The following is a 16586-nucleotide window of genomic DNA, read 5'->3' as shown; positions in this document are numbered from 1 at the left end:
GATTTTTTTGTGTGTGTGCGCCTTCCTATGGAGGATTTTCTGCCAGATTTCTCATTAAAAAGGCTTGTTTTTATTGTCTTCTCTAATGAGATAGGGAAATGGGATTTCATGGATCCATTCTTTGACCCTTTATGGCATGACAYTTGTTTATACAAAAGGACTAATCAGCTGCTTTGAGAATGCAGACTTCAAAACAAAACACATCCCAAATTGCTGAAAATCTGCTCTGTGTGTGAATCATAATAGGAAAATGTAGCATTTCTTCCTTACAGAAGTCCTTCTTGAAGCCACAAAGGGTTTTTGTGTTGATGGCTGGAAATGTTTAATATACAGTCACATTAACTTTGGGAAACCCGATTCTCAGCTTGGCCACAGCGCTAGCCTCAAGATAGAGGCATTACTTTGAGCTCCAGAGGTTTAATCCTGCCAAGTAATGAGATCTCCTATACAATGCAGAGGAGAGAGATCTCTTAAAAATGYGAAAGGGAGAGAAAACCTAAAACCAGTGACAATCACCAGGAATTATGCACATCAATCTCATGCCTTAYTGATCCCTGAATTTCCATTCAGATTAATCATAGGTTGAAGGCTCAGGCAATAAAGACAGATTAACCATTTCATTAGTGAGCAGATATCACCCCTGGAAGTCATTGGAATCACTGGATTGTAAGAGCAACTTCATTAATGTCAGGTAGAACATAAAATAACTTGTGCACAAAAATCCTTTGCATGCCTGTAAAAAGTTCCTATTGCATTTGATAGCCAGTACTGTGTGGAAGCAACAGCTGCATGGTTTGGAATGATTTAAAGTCTGTTACACTTAAGGAAGCTGTTCTTTTTCCCATCAGGACTACAGCGAGCAAGTGCAAGAGCACCTTCTCCATATAGGAGGGACTTTGAAGCCAAGCTACGTAATTTCTATAGAAAACTTGAAGCCAAAGGATATGGGCAAGGTCCAGGTAAAATTAAGTGAGTATTATGACAAGTCTTGCAAATAGTCTAGAGCAGCACAGCTTGGTCTTTTATCATTATCCATGAATCACTGATAGAGAATGGGAAATGCACCAGAGTGCAGTTCATAAATCAGTCAAGACAAGATAAGACCTTAATATATTCTGCAAAAGAGTGATTTTCAAGAGGCTTTCTATTTAACAGATATGTTGGTATTACCTACGATTTCCTTGTAGGAAAATCATCCATTCAGAAAAATGTCCATGGTAATGAACTAGACATTTCTACCAGCATTACTACATCAATATAATGATGGAATAGCTCCAAATCCTTTGAATCTACACATCAGTATAACTCAGGGCCAGAGCCTGACTGTACAGATCTTAGCTCGTCCATGTGGGTTTGACTTTCAGTAGCTCTTTTTGTTGGTAATCCTCCTGGATTTGAACTAGGAACATTTCTGTCCCTGTTCATGTATTCTAGAGATCTTTTCTCTGAGGCACTCTATCACTGGGTTTTGAGTTTGCTTCCCAGACAGCYTAGTAGTTGGCTTGTGACTCTGTTCCTACTTGTGCTTGTCCAATTATCCTACTTGGCTAAAGGACTGTATGTTTCTAAGGTATTTCCTGGGCATCTGGTTGAATTTATGCATCAGATTAGCTTCCTATCAAATCACATCTGTTTTGGGGAGGGAAAAAAAAGCCTGAAACCAGGCAATTTATTGCAGGCAAACGTCATCAACAAAATATTCCTACAGAGCTGGGGAGTCCTAGTCATTGGTTATCCCTTTTCAGAGTCCTGTTAAATGGATTCAAGGCAGACACAAAATACATTCCAAAAGGTCTGTTTTAAAACGTCCATGACATATGAAGAAGCAGGATTTCTTACATGGATGGTGTTTAAATGCACTATTCATTAAGTTGTTTTAGAGGCTGGCAGAGGAGTGAGAGGTGTGTTGTATAAACAAAGGCTGATAATCCCTTTGCTTTCCCTGCTACAGAAGTAGTAATTCCGTGGACGTTCACTGGATTAAATCCAGGGAGAGTTTGAGGCCAGTCCCAGAACAATGTCACTTCATACACACAGGAGACTCAACCCCCTCTACAGAACTGAGTTATACATATATATATAGGATGGTACAGAGAGCCTTTTAGCAGTACAGCTACCCTTTGAACCTAATCACAGCATTGTGAATAAATTCACCTGTGAGGCATATAGACACCCAGAAGGAAGCAACTCACTGAAAACCCATAATGGTCAACTAGCTTTTGCATGAGTGGACGCAAATTTATCAACTTCTTTGGGAATGAATCTCTCCCTTTACCAGTTCTTGTTTACCTTCAACCTCACCTACTCACACARGATTCAATCATTAGATCTCTATTTCTGCCTCCCTTTGCAGGTTAATTATACGACGTGATCACTTGCTCGAAGGCACCTTCAACCAGGTGATGGCCTATTCACGCAAGGAGCTCCAGCGGAACAAACTCTATGTCACATTTGTTGGAGAAGAAGGGTAGGGAACTGCTAACTATTATCAGTTGTCAAGTAGCTGTTATATTGCAAAACATTGCAAGAATCAGCCAAAACTTAGCCTCTCTTGTTATGTGTTATTTCTTTATTTTAGTTTTTGTTTTATATCTGAGTAAGTGATCCATCTCAATTAGCTCAAGCATCTATTAACAATCCAAATTGCAAAAATGCTTCAAGTCCCTATGGTACCTTCCATCCAGATGCCTCAAAGTGACCCTGTAAGTGGTTAAACCTAATGTTATCCTGCTGCTGTAGATATTTTTATTGTATGGAAGGTGAAACAAACTACAGATCTGTGGTTACATACTGAATCACTCTCAGGACTAAAATCAAAGACCAGGCCTTTATCCATTTTATTACTATATTTCTTCAAAATAGATATTTTTTTGGTTCAAAAATTTTTGCTTTGCATGTCATCTGATGATCATTTGTTAGCCGTATGTGGACTTCTTGTTTCTGATGAAGTGAGAAGCATGAATGCTGTTAAAATATCAGTCCTTGCAGTTTAATTCACCCAACCGAAAAGCTGAAAGCAATAGAATTCTCTCAGGGAGGCCTTTTCTCAGGAGACTTTCTGCTGATCATACAAACCCAAGAGCCATTCATGTATGTTTAAGTAAGCTACTGACCTTTTGTTTCCATATCTATATAGAACCTTTCAAAGTCACCCTTGCTCACTTCCAGAGCTACATTATAACTGAGGCTTAATCTGTATGTTTTTATAATGAAAAGACCATTGTGCTTATTTCCAATGTTTCATATAACAAAGCCTTGAAATTCTATTTCAAAAAAAATTTTAAAAAAACAGGGATAGCATTTCAGGATGCTGGAATAGTTTCAATTTGAAAGGTATTAGAACAATAAAACTCAGGGACAGCCATTAGAGGGTCTAGCAGCCGCTAACACTGTCAGCTCTAAAGTAGCATAGCATGTCAARTGAAAAGCTTCTGTATAGCTGAATTTGTCTGGAGATATGTTAGGTGCAGTGGAAAATAAAAATCATCAATCTCAAAGTGAGTTGCTCGCAGTGACATCAGTAAAAGAGGATTTTTTAACTCTACTTTTTATACTTCACGGATTCAGTATCATCTAATGAAGGCCTTCTTTTACAACTGGTTTTGCCACTGGCTTGCAAGTAATGCATAAATATGCAAGGTAGCTCAGTTTGTGTTTTGGAGTAGCATTCTAGTGTGCCAACACTGRCCAAAGTCATGTTGTTTTCCCCACGTCTCTAATAACTTTGTGTACTCTATAACTCTAATAACTGAGTTAATGTGTTACTCATAAATGTAGTATTTAGTCTCTTCTTGGATGTTTCTGAATAGAGACAGGTATTGTTTGCACTTCTTTACTCCAGCCATCTTGAGTCTTATCCTAGCATCTTAATGTCTATTGAGCCAGATTTGTTACACGTTTTACATTAGTGGTTCAAATGGGTTTATTACCATCCTCTTTGCCATTGTGGCTTTAGTCTTACCACATGCTTCTCCAGTTAAAGCTACTAAAGTACTGCATCTCCAAAARTAAAACAGGAAGAAGATATGCCAACCTGCCCTTTATCTTCCTTCTAGTTGCACAAATCATTCAGTCCCTTGTGATTACACTTCCATAACTTCAAGCATATTGTATTCTGATCCAGCTGCAGAGTTTTCCATTTATTTTGTCTCTGTTAAGTAGAAGTAGTCCCTGCCTCAGAAACTATTTGGCACACGTGATACATGTCTACAAATCATTCATTGTTATTGCTACATGGAGATTTATATTAGATTGAAAAACTTACCTACCATTATTACAGGACGATCTGTTTTTAATAAATCCATCACAGTTAGGATTAATGTATTCATGAAGCTTTTTTCTTCTTTTAAGTTGAGATAATTGGAAACAGCTTGATTTAAAAGTTGGGGTTTAAAAAAAAGGAAAAGAAAGCGACCCTCTGCAGAGTAAAATCATGCAAACGAACAGCAAAGCACAACTTAAGGTGTACCACACATTTGAAACAATCAGAAAACTGAAAGAGCACAGCTGAAACAATTGAGGAATTACTAACCTATCTTAAAAGACATAGTTCTGTTGGGACTTGGTCTTACTAAGCATTGAGCTGTAGGTTATACACTGTAAGAAAGTATTCTTGGGATTAGATGGCATCTTTGGTTACTTCTAAGTGTAGGAGAATACGAATCATTTCTACTGCTCTGTCTGGGCTATCCAATCCGTGAAGCCAAGTGTTCATAGGCAGTTCAGACCCACTCACTGAAAAGCAAAAAGTGAGAAGAGCTTTTGCCCTTGGGTAACCATTGCGCCAAGGCAAGGCTGAGCTTTATATCTCCAATTTCACAGAATCACAGAACAGTTGAAGTTGGATGGGACTTTTAAAAATCATCTTTTCCAATCTCAAGCAGGGTGACCTAGAGCAGATTGGCCAGGACTCTGCCCAGATGGCTTTTGCATATCTCCAAGGATGGAGATGTCACAACATCTCTGGGCAACCTGTTCCAGTGCTCAGTCACTCTCAAGTAAACAAGTCTTTTTCTCATGTTCAGATGGACCTTGCTGTGTTTCAGTTTGTGCCTGTTGCCTCTCATGGGCACCACAGAAAAGTCTCCATYTCTCTCTTGTACTGGGGAGCCCAGAGCTGGATCGAGCACTTCAGATGCAGCCTCAGCAGGGCTGAGTAGAGGGGAAGGGTCACCTCCCTTGACCTTCTGCCAATGCTTTTTCCTAATGCAGCCCATGATGCTCATGGCTTTCTTGGCTACAAGGTCACATTGTTGGTGCATGGTCAACTTGTTGTCTACCAGGACTCCCAGGTCCTTCTCCACAGGACTACTTTCCAGCATGTTAGCCCCAGCCTGTATTGGTGCATTAGATTATTTCTCCCTAAATGCAGGGTGCTGCACTTCATGAGGTTCCTCTCTGACCATCTCTCCAGCCTGTCAAGATCCCTCTGAATGGCAGCACAGACCTCTGGTATATCAGCCACTTCTCCCCATTTAGCRTCATCAGCAAAACTTCTGAGGGTGTGCTCTGTCCCATCAACCATGTACAAATTTTGTGAGAGGAGATATAACATGTTTGAAATGTCTGACTGCACAAGGATAAGCGTTAGACAGCAGCCAATGTAGGCAAAAATCAAGAAATTCACTTAACTAGGAGTTGAACTAATTTTTTTTCTATCCTGTTCTTTTCTAGGTTGGACTACAGTGGCCCATCCCGAGAATTCTTCTTCCTACTGTCTCAGGAGCTCTTCAATCCCTATTATGGGCTGTTTGAGTATTCAGCCAATGACACTTACACTGTACAGATCAGTCCCATGTCTGCCTTTGTTGAAAATCACCTGGAATGGTAAGAACGTTTTATGCAGAACTGAACAATCCTTTCACAGTCATACAGAAATGGAGATGCAAAGCACAAAGGCTCTCRGTTTAGACTGGACTACACATAAATATTATTACTGCTTTGGGGAAGAAATGAGAAGCAGATTGGGAGAAAGAAGAGAGGGAGTAAGTGTAAATACAATAGCAGGCCCTGAAAAAGGTGTGATCAGGTGCAATTATTAAAATGTCCTATTCTCAGTACTTGAGATGTGATGTTTGCATGCCTCTGTGTGTACATAAAAAGGATGGAGAGAAGAGCTTTACTTAATCCAGGCCTCCTCTCCTTAGTCCCTTTCTAAGAATAACATGTGTGATCTTTCTATACATCAAGGAGCATTGTGCTTGGAAGCTATGCAGTGCCCTCGAAGAACCTACTGCCTTTCTATACCTACTATAGGCCTTAAAAAATAAGTGGTGAAAGCACTCCCTCTTTTCTCCCCTGACAGTGTCTCTGCTTCTGAATGGCAAGGCTGGTAGAGATATCAGGCTCTTCAGTCTATTGTACRAGCATGGAAATGGACAAGTTGCTGATCTTTGTTTTTATAAAAAATTCTGAGGGTACATTGTGATCTCTTTATTTTTCTCCCTGCCTCTAGATCTCTCTGTCTTTGGGAGTTGTTTTCCCTTTGATAATTTAAGATGTGGTTCAGTGAACTGGGCTGCCAACCCTGGGCATCGTTTGAGTCCTTGCGGGATTTCATTGTGTCAAAGAAACACCGACACATGGGTTTCCTATGATGTTTTTCTTTGTCTAACCAGTCTCACTGGCACCCCTCAGAGATCCTTTTCGTAAGGCAGTTTAGGCCCCTTCTGAATTGCAAATAGCACATGTCTATCTGTTCTTATAAACCATTCCCCTTTTGCTTTGGCTGACTGTGGGCAGAAGATCAAGAACAACTAAATGGTTATATGCACCATCACTTCTCATAAGGTTGCAGTAGAGAAAAGAGATGTTGCTAGGACCTAGCAGTGGTCTCTGAGCTGTTTTTTGTATTATCAATCCCAGCAGTGGAGCCTAATGCTGACAATGATCCTTGCTTTAGACTGTTTCTACACTGACATTAGCAGGAAGAGAGTGGCTTGGATCTTAGAGCTCTTTTGTATCCCACTGCAGTCCGTTGGTTAAGCATTAGGCAATGGCTGTCCCAGCTTTTTCAATTCAACTTGTCCTACATTTGCAATTTTTGCAATTCAACTTGTCCTACATTTGGTTTCACAGGCAGTATTGATAGACTCCTGATTTTGGAGGCTGTGTTTGTGAAGATGCATTTTGGTCCCAGGCTACAGGATTATCAAGCAGATGCAGAGCCAAGATCATTTTAGCCCACACTGTGAGCTAACTGGACATGGGCCTGCTTCTCCAGGAGTGTTTGAAATAGGCCCTGCCTCTTCTCTAGTACAAATACTGTCTCTGTGAACAGAGTTCAGCTGCAGTTTTCTCATCAAAAGTGATAAACTCTGCTGCAAGAAGCATATACTTTGCACCATCTCCTTGCTTTTTCCTTCTCTTCATTGAGAGATTTCAGCTGGGAAGATGCAGATTTTAAAGGTATCCTGAGCATATAGAAAGGTAGAAAGACATGTAATAGGATTTTCTAYAGCAGTTAGCACTAATTCAGAAATCAGTAGCATTTAGACACCTTGGATAGTATTCCTCCAGATACATTTATCTGTACTGGCCCTTCTTGTTTTCAGAATGTTATTTGGCATTTGGACATTTGGGGCTTTTTTGTTTGTTTGTTTATTTTTTTTTAAGAAAAGAGAAATGAAGTCCCTTGGCTTGCAGAGTAAAATAAATGCTGCAAAGAAAGAGGTTTGTACATAAAGCAGTGTAAATAGGGCAAGATTGCAGAACCCGAGGGAAAGATAAGCAAACTAGTAAATGCTAAGTAGCACTTCTTGAACCTGTTATGGAAATAACTGTTCAAGACCAGCGGATTATAGGTTAAGTCTGATAGGTTTCACAGTTGGCTTTTGGATATCTAGACATTCCAAACATTTTTTCATGCTGTGTGTGTTGACTGATCACAGCTATACTTATGTAGCCCTAGAGCACTTTATTCAGAAGTCTATGTAGTCAGCTAAGATAGAATTGGACCAAGGTTGTTAAAACTCAACAAATACAATTCTTCTAGTAAGGGTATATAGGCTAACTTCTCTGAGGATAGTGTACTAACATGCTTGTGATCATTTGTCCATGAGAAATGGGATTTTCTAAAGTTCTCAGCATTTTTCTGATGTTGGTGTCATCCAAGTTGGTGCTAAAACTTCTGTTGCTACAATTTACCTGTTGATAGGATTCCAGCAGAGCCTTCTTGCTCTCTAACATGCAACAAATGAACAATTTTTTTCCCATTCCCAACTCTGTTATGAGACATCAGTTAACATACATGGATGAATCAGTTTTGAGGGTCTTAATGTCACAGAGTATTAATATTTCTAGTCTTTTTCAAAGCTTAAAGTTTGATGTCAGTCACTGAAAGCACATAACCACAATTGTTTCAGATTTATAAATTTCTTGAATTATATGCCTTTCAGTACTGTAAAGCTTATCATTTATATGGAACTAGTCCTTGAAATGTTTTTCTGTATAGTAGTTCTGCAAGATCTGTCAAGACATGGATATAACAAAAAACAGCTCTAGGAAGAAAAGAAATAACAGAAATTCCCACAGCATTATTTTACATTTTCTCTTAAGTGAACAGTAGTGAGTTTGAGATAGAACATATCTGTGAACATGTGAAGATGTGAAGTGTTGTTCATACTGGCAGAATTGAGAAATTCACTGTTCTATTTCCCTGGCCTAAAAGTTACAGCTCTGCCTCTGTTAATGGCTTATTTCATGCCTTACTCTGTACAAACAACATTCTGAGCCCAAAATGAGCACATCAAAGCACAGAGTAGTTGTACGTTTGCCAAGTGAAAAAAAAAAGATATAATGACTGGAAAATATTTCTCATTTATGGAGAAACTGAGATTTAACACCTTTTCTGCAAGCATCCATTGAATAAGACTTTTTCCTTCAGTTCACATATGTGCATGCTAAAGACAAAATATAAAATATCGCATATTTTCAAACGTTAAAAAATAGTTTAAAAAACCCTATATCTCAAACAACACATTTACATTTCTCTAGATCTAAAATGTTTCATGATACACATTTTTATCTGCCTGCTATAGGATGTACCTCATTCATAGCCAGAACAGTTTCTTTTAATCCATGCCAGTAATGAACATTTGTCTAATTAGATTAGACATTCTGTCTAATTTAATTAACATATATAAGTCTTTGCCTGAATATTTGAAAGCATCTTCTAAAGTACTGTGTATTCCCACTGCTTAAGGTAATCTTACCTTCCCAAATAAGTGGGCAAAATGTGATGGCAGGCATATTATTTCACTGAGAAGAATATTCTTCTCTTTGTCCTTGGTCAGGTGTTTCGGGCAACTGAAATGGGGTGAGTGACTTAAGAATCCATCTCAGGTTTTATTCAAGCTCTAATGCATGCTGAGAGACAGAGCAGTGGGGAATATTAAACATTTCTTAAACAACCTGCAACAAAGTTAGAGGTAATATTCAGTAAAGCTCCTGGTCATTACCATAATGCTGAGTTCTTGTATACTAATAAAGGCTCCCAGTAGCCTGCCACATTAGCTTCTCAATTCCTCCCTACAAATACAGTCCTTTGAAAGATTTCAGAGTGGCTTTCCATTACATGCAGCATTGAAGCACTGGGGTCCAAGATCCCAGTATTATTGGATATACAAAGATACTTGTGCTCTGGTCTGGTTTCTGACACTTTCTTCCTCTTATGACATTTAGGATGATGAAATCTGTCAGATTAATTTTAAATAGGGCTCTTATGGTATAATGTTGACATTTATCAGCAAACCTCTGGAAAAGGTAGGTAAGAACCATCTCTGTTGTAGGGAAGGAAAGACTTTGGGGGAGTAAACTTCTAACTCCCTCAGACACTTCAGATTTAAGTTTGCTATGAGCTGTGATGCTTCTTAAGTTTGGCTTCTGTAGATGGAAAGGGAAGATAGGGCACCTTTCTCTTGAAGATAAGGTAAATAGGACATCCAGTCCTATTTGGGCAGGGTTTTTATCCCTGGCTGAAGATTTGGTTGAATATTTTGGTCCGCCTTCTCACCAAAACTAAGTAAATGAATGAATGATTGGATGGATAAATCAATCTTGAGAGAAAAAGAATTCTATATCTAAACAGCATAGTAGACGRAGGTAATGTGTTTCTAAATCCTGTGAAAACAAAAGCTAGTTCCAGACTTTGCATAGTCTCAAATCCTCCCATGGGTCACCAGTTACACTCCCTGTCTTCTTCATGGTGCTTTTTCAATGGATCTAGGAAATTGTTAGCATCTGTTCGCTGCATCTCAGTCAGTCAGTATTGTAACAGAATGATTTGTCTAACCATGCTGTGATACACACTGATTTTTCTCAGGACTTCTTTTTGTCTGCCTTCTTCAATCATATCTATTTCCCTACTCTGCTCCAGGTAAACAACATGGTAAACTGGACATCAATTTCTGTGATGATTTTTTTTATTATTCTCACCAAACCCAAGAGTGGTATCTCTATGCTATTTCACTGTTCACGTGGCTTCCAATTTCAGATATTTAATATTTGACTGTTTAAATAGTTCTACTCCTTAGTATAAAATAATGTCTTTTTTTTCTTGTGAACCTTCCTTCTGTGCTATGAGTAGTTAATCTGAGAGTGATAACAAAAGTACCTTTGTCTTTTCAGTTCAAAACACACTATATTCACAAACAGCTGTCAGATGGAAATCCGGTCTCTTTTCATGCTTTCTGAGTGGGCCAGAGTTTTTCTTCATACTAGTCCTGGCCCCAGAAGTAATCCCGTAGGATACTGTAATGCATCCTTCTTCTAAAGACTGCACTGTAGTTATGGCACGGTCACCCACACCAGGCTTTTTGATGCTAGGTCACTTGCCTGTTCTTTTATCTAACTTGCCTCARCAATCCTTTTCACACCTTCTTCTTTGCATTTTTAGTTCATTGCCTGTTTGTAAATGTAGAACCACAGGCAGAAATGTGAAAAAAGCTCAGTTTTTGCATAGAAATCTAGATGCCCTAAACCAATAAAATCAGTCACAGACATTCATTTGGAGATCCGAGGGATGCTAACTTGAAACACTTCTTTTGTGTGTGTTTTCATAGTGAATTAGTGACAGTGTGGGTTTTTTTAACAATTAAGAATTTGTGGTCTTTGCCATAACATTTGTGCAGAGAGCAGTACTATAGTGTCGTGGTTATCTTAGAGATATTTACAACTTGCTAGTCATACTCAGAATTCTGTATTCATCTCAAAAAAGCCCTATTTTCTCTTAATTAGAAGGTAAATACATTTATTTAGGAGAAGCTTCTCAGAAAGTTGAATAACTGTTTTTGTGCAGAACCTGCTGAAGCCCACAAGGAAGATGGTCCTGGTTGGCCCAGGTCTTCAGAAGCTGTGAATTGATTCCTTACTGTCACAAGGAATTCCATTAACTTAGTGCTTATTTAGAACTGCACTTTGGGGCAGGAATGYCATTTTTCATGTCTCGTAATTAACCTTTCTTTCTGTTCTCCAGTACCCCTCATATTCTAGCCTGCACTGCTAAACAGAGCCAGGCAGAAAACTTGCATGTATTTCTACACTGTTTTGTGCAGGCAGACTCAAGCCCATTGCACCCACTCTCCATGCAAACATGAACTTGCTTTTCCTGTGCTTCAAGCCAACTGATGTGATTGCTGCAACACTGAGCTTGGCAAATACACACTGCCTACCATCAGGGCTGATTAATTCAGGCTTGGCAGTGCCTTGATTGCTTTTACATGATCTGGCAAGCTTGGCCACGGGTAGAGCAAGCTCCCTTTGCCTACACTATACTGTGTGGGTATATGCCTGAACTCTTCCCTTCTATTTATATAGGGTAAGCCAGAAATCACATAGCCATCACCATTCATGTGTTAACTCAAGCATGTCAGAGAATGCAGTTTTTTTTTTTTTCCATTTTTTTTGCCTGAATAAACTCAAGAAAAACTAAGAATTTCACAACTTCAGCTCTCCTTTCCTCCTCAGAGAGCTTGGTCAGTTTTCCTAGCCTGGCTTTGTTAGGAGCTGTGCCTTGGGCAACTGCCCTATCTATCTGTCAGRCAGTTTCCTAACCAGTTTAGAACCTATTTGACAGGAAGGTAAATGTCTCAAAGATATTAAAGATATTCATAAAAGCTTTGTGAAACCCTTGGTTGAGTAAAGGACAGATATGCAGGTGARTGCCTCAGTGAGGACAGGCTGGTGAACTCAAGTTATCTGTTCTGCTTGCTTGTCAACTGGCCAGTTAGCGTGAGTGAGCTGACAGGTCCGTCACAGACACATGCTGTGAACCAGCTCTAACATCTTGCTCAGTAGCTAGAGGATGTAAGAGAGAGCTGTGAATGCTCAGGGGAGGTGCAAGAGAAAAACTGGAGATACTCCAAAGGGTGAGAAGTGCCAGGAGAGATGTGTAGGAGGAACTGGAGTTATTACAGTGGAGTAATGTAGGATCATCAGAGACAGATCAGTAGGAAACAAAGCTTCATTAATTCTGCTACATATAGAATAACTTGTTTTAATTAAAGTGTTTTTAAAGAATGTGACAAATTGCTTTGAGTTGCATTTGGATGCCAACCAGCTCCTAACATGGATTTAGGCACACACTGTGGATCCTTACAGAAGTAGTGGAGAAAAGTAGTYACAGCATCTAAGCAGGAGGTCTGCAAATGGCCATTACTCCTCTTCACTAACTGATTGTAGCTCTGGGGAATATGTGGCTTGAATACTCTTTCATCTCTTGAACTTAAATGTTTCAACTCTTGTAGCAGGTAACCTGCATATGGTCCAGTGTCTGTTCTGTTGAAGGGAGTCAGAAGCATTGAGCTTGGTTCTGTCCTTGCTGCTGACCCAAATGGGCCAGTCATGTGGGTTTGCCATTTCTCTGCACTTGAGGAGGAAGGAATTTAGAAAAACATTTGGACAACTATCTTGAAGGGCCCTGATTGTTGCTAAATGCTGAACAATCCTCCCTTGAAAAAATGAGATCAGGTAGAGCACCTCGGAGTGGGCTTCCAGCAGCATCCACTTGCTTTTGAAATTTGGATCATAACTTTTTTGCCTCAGTTTCCATCTGAAGAGAAGAGTTCTTGTATGTAATCAACTTGAAATCCATTTGATGTATACTAATGCCCTGAGCTGCTTTGAAATTCTCAGATGAAAGGCACCATAGAAAACCAAAGCATTTAATGTTACATTACACTATAAATTTTAATTACCAGCAATATCTTACTTTAAATAAATTATGTTTTCATGAAAAATTTTCAAGCACTATTGTAAATCTTCTGGACAAGAATGATATTAAAATAAATATGCAGCTGAAATCATTTTATAAGACCATTTCTCTATGTGAAAAGGCTATGTTACTGAAATGCCTTCTTGTTGCTGTACTGTGATCTCTCTTGATGCCTTCTATACTTAAGTAAACTTTAATTTTCCTATTAATTAAGTTTGATGTATGACTGTACCATATAGAAGCCTGCCTAAACAGCTGGTTAATTATTTATTAAGGGTCAGGAGGAACTAGAAGATTAAAGGCAAACTGAAGTGAAGGAGAAAAAAACCCATTCTCCTTAACTGAGCTTCTACAGCAACCTTTTTCTTTTCCTTTTTTTTTTAAAAAAAAGTTTCTGCTTTGTATTTACCTTAATCTTAGCTTTCTATCTTTTACTAGGATATTTTCTCAAGTTCTTTTGAGAAGCTCAGTGGTGATATCACAAGGGTTGAGAGAAGAAATGGGTCTCACAACTCCCCTTCCTCTTCCCTTCTCTGGATCTCATATTGTCTAGCACATCTTTCATAATTGCAGCTTGGTCTGAGGGAAAGGCAAGTGTTTTGTTTTTATAGAAATGTTTTTTTTTTTCTTTCCTTAAGGCCCAGTCAGTCTTTTGCAACACTGCAGATTCAATTTGTCCAGTGATGGAAGGCTTGCACAAAAATCTCTGTAGTGTTGCCACCTTGCATGTGGTAGAGTAGAAAAGAGTAAAATCCACACTGTCTGAGAGCCTGTTGGCCCACAGGGAAGCATCAGGGTGGACACTGATTTTGTCTTTTGTAATGGCTAACAGCTCCCAGCAAGTAATGAATGTCCTCATCTCTCTTATTCCAGCCACACTGGAATGTCACTGTGAAGTATCACTCAGATCTTTTCTACCCCTCCTTATTTCTCAGTACATTTTATTCAGGCTTTGGGAAGGTAAAGAAGAGCAAGTGCTGAAATTCCCAGGCTAACCTATTTTGTTAGTAAAAATTCATTCATTAAAAGAAAAACTGCTTGCAGAGCAGACTTGGTTTTGGGAAATCACTTTTTTTCTTCTTTAAGTAGAAAAGGCATTTCTCTTTGTGAAGTTCTATTCCTGGAATATTTTGAAATTTAAAAGTTTCATTTGTCTATTGAAAATTATTTTTTTATTTCAAAATGTTAGCTAAGTGTTACATTAAAAATGCGAAAAAATGAAAATGAAAGATTTGAAGTGATCTGATCTGAATGCATATATGGGTAGGAGAGGAATATCAAGTTTGGCAGTTTGCCCCAACTTGAGACAGGAATATTTTTCAAAATCTCAAAATAATAAGCAGGATGAGAAAAATCCTAGTGTGTCCACTCTTTGTGAAAAAACTATGTATTTAGTAACAGGAATATAATAACGTAAATTCAGTATCTGTGTCCAACAGAAGAAAGCTTTTTACATTGTGTCTCATGAATTACATTACAGAAAAAACAAACCAGAAAGTAGAGTTCTTTAATCATATTGGAAAGATTCATAATCAAAAAATCAAAATGTTTCTTAGACTGCAAAACAGCAATGCAAAGGTCCAGGTCTGCTGTATGCGAYGTTCCCAGGGGAGGATCAGAGCTGTCAGTTGCAGTGGCAATAAAAGTTGAAGGTGCTCAATGGTTGGCAAAACCAGACCTAAAATACACCGTCAAACAATTGATCGCATTTGTGAATTTTATCACACAGATTTCTGAGTTTACGCAGCTCAGAAAGCTCATTCCAGGACGCAGGGATTATTCGCTACATTGCAGCACAGCGTAAACCCAAGTGCACAGCTTCTGGACCTGACATGGCAAGTCCACACAGCTCCGCACTGGGGACTACCTGTTTGCAGTCAGCTCCAGGATATCTGCAACGCGCTTCATTGCACAGTGTACACATTCCTGCATGCTTACCARTGCCTCAGAGATGAGCAGTCTCTCTTGAGCTTAAATTCCCCAGGCAGACTAGAAAATATGGGTCTCCTGCACAATAAGTCAGTTATTGTGGCTTCAGAGTTCTTAGTTAGCCATTGTAGGAAAATAAGCRGTCATTTGGCTTGTGTTTTTATGGYCCTCTTGTCTGGCAGATGACTAAATATRCGGATTTTCCTCTGTAGCTTGACTAGTTTGTTTCAACACATGGCAAAGCTATGAAAAGCAAACATAAAATCATGCAGTGTATAAAACTTCAACAATTCATAGGTTTATAAACTGTCCTCTCCCCCCMCACACACACACTCAGCTTTTCCAGTAGCTTTTACTGAGAAATCAAAATCTTTTGACAAAAATGCTCTTCTGCTGGCTTAAAAAACAAACCACATGCATCAGATTGAGTTGATCCATAAGGAGCTAATCATAAACYGGAGCCGATTCACACAACCATATATTGTCTTACAGAAGGTAAGAAAGTAAAAAATGTTAAATACACTRAACAACTTAAGTGGAGCTGGGACCTAGAGGACTCTGATTCTGTTGCTGTCTCTGCTGCTTGTTTTCCAGACGACACTAGACAAGTTATTTTACCTCTGTACCTAAGTTTTCTCATTTGCCAAATGATGCATTAGTACTGATCTCCACTGCAAGCTGCATTCAGATCTGCTGATGGAAAACACTAAGATCTGGGAATCACAAAATGTAGAGGCTTGTAATAATTCAACCATTCAATCATTCAAGTCGTTTGTACCTCAGTCTGCGTCTACTCTGTAGTCATTGGCCAGAACTGGGGCAGAATTTGCCAGCAGCTGTACAGGCCTGCATATTTTTGGTATTGTACCAGCAAGAGTAGCTAAACTTTGCAAGCAGCCCAGTTACTGATGGTTAGTCATGTTTGCACTGGCCATATTTCCCTGGGGCTCTCCCAGAGGAGGATAATTGTATGTTATGGTCCAAGAAGCTGATAGCTTTGTGAGCAGAGGAGGCTGCCCTGGCACTCTGACATACTCCTTCTCCTCTCCTTCCCTAAATACCTACATTCATGAAAGGGGACTTCTTTGATATCAGTAAAATGACATGCAGAGATTTCTTGTTGTAGAAAGACCATCTACTTTATTAATCTCCTTACTGGTTAAGGAGAGAGAGTTGGAAATCAGGTTTCCATTTCCTGCTGGATCTGTGGCATGCAGAAAACCCACAACATGGAGACTAATGTTCCTGCAATGCCTCCGTGCAGCAGACGTCCCAGAGCCATATTTGCCCTGTTCAGTATCTTCAGAAATAATCTCTGCTGGAGCACAGCTGATGTGCAGGAAGCTGCTTCAGCTACTTCTGCATGGTTCTTCATACACATGCAGTTCTGCGAGGGCTCATGAAGTTGGACATAGCGCCATGCAAACACAGCTGTAACTGTTCCTCT

The 16586-nt window shown here is 39.2% G+C and overlaps 1 protein-coding gene across 1 annotated transcript in view; it reads left to right on the top strand.

Annotated features, from left to right (window-relative positions):
- HECW1 (HECT, C2 and WW domain containing E3 ubiquitin protein ligase 1) overlaps positions 1–16586 on the top strand; it is a 265441-nt gene that overhangs the window by 224647 nt on the left and 24208 nt on the right. Inside the window, exons 20-22 of the mRNA XM_085320214.1 lie at positions 849–969; positions 2354–2467; positions 5674–5826. Coding sequence (XP_085176340.1) covers positions 849–969; positions 2354–2467; positions 5674–5826 — 388 coding nt within the window. The remainder of the gene's footprint in view (positions 1–848; positions 970–2353; positions 2468–5673; positions 5827–16586) is intronic.

This window comes from Rhea americana, unplaced genomic scaffold, assembly GCF_003343005.1.
Source record: "Rhea americana isolate MKP2758 unplaced genomic scaffold, rheAme1 scaffold_62, whole genome shotgun sequence".
Classification (NCBI taxonomy): domain Eukaryota; kingdom Metazoa; phylum Chordata; class Aves; order Rheiformes; family Rheidae; genus Rhea; species Rhea americana.
The sequence above is the reverse complement of the archived record's forward strand: the minus strand, read 5'-3'. Positions and strand labels throughout refer to the sequence as shown.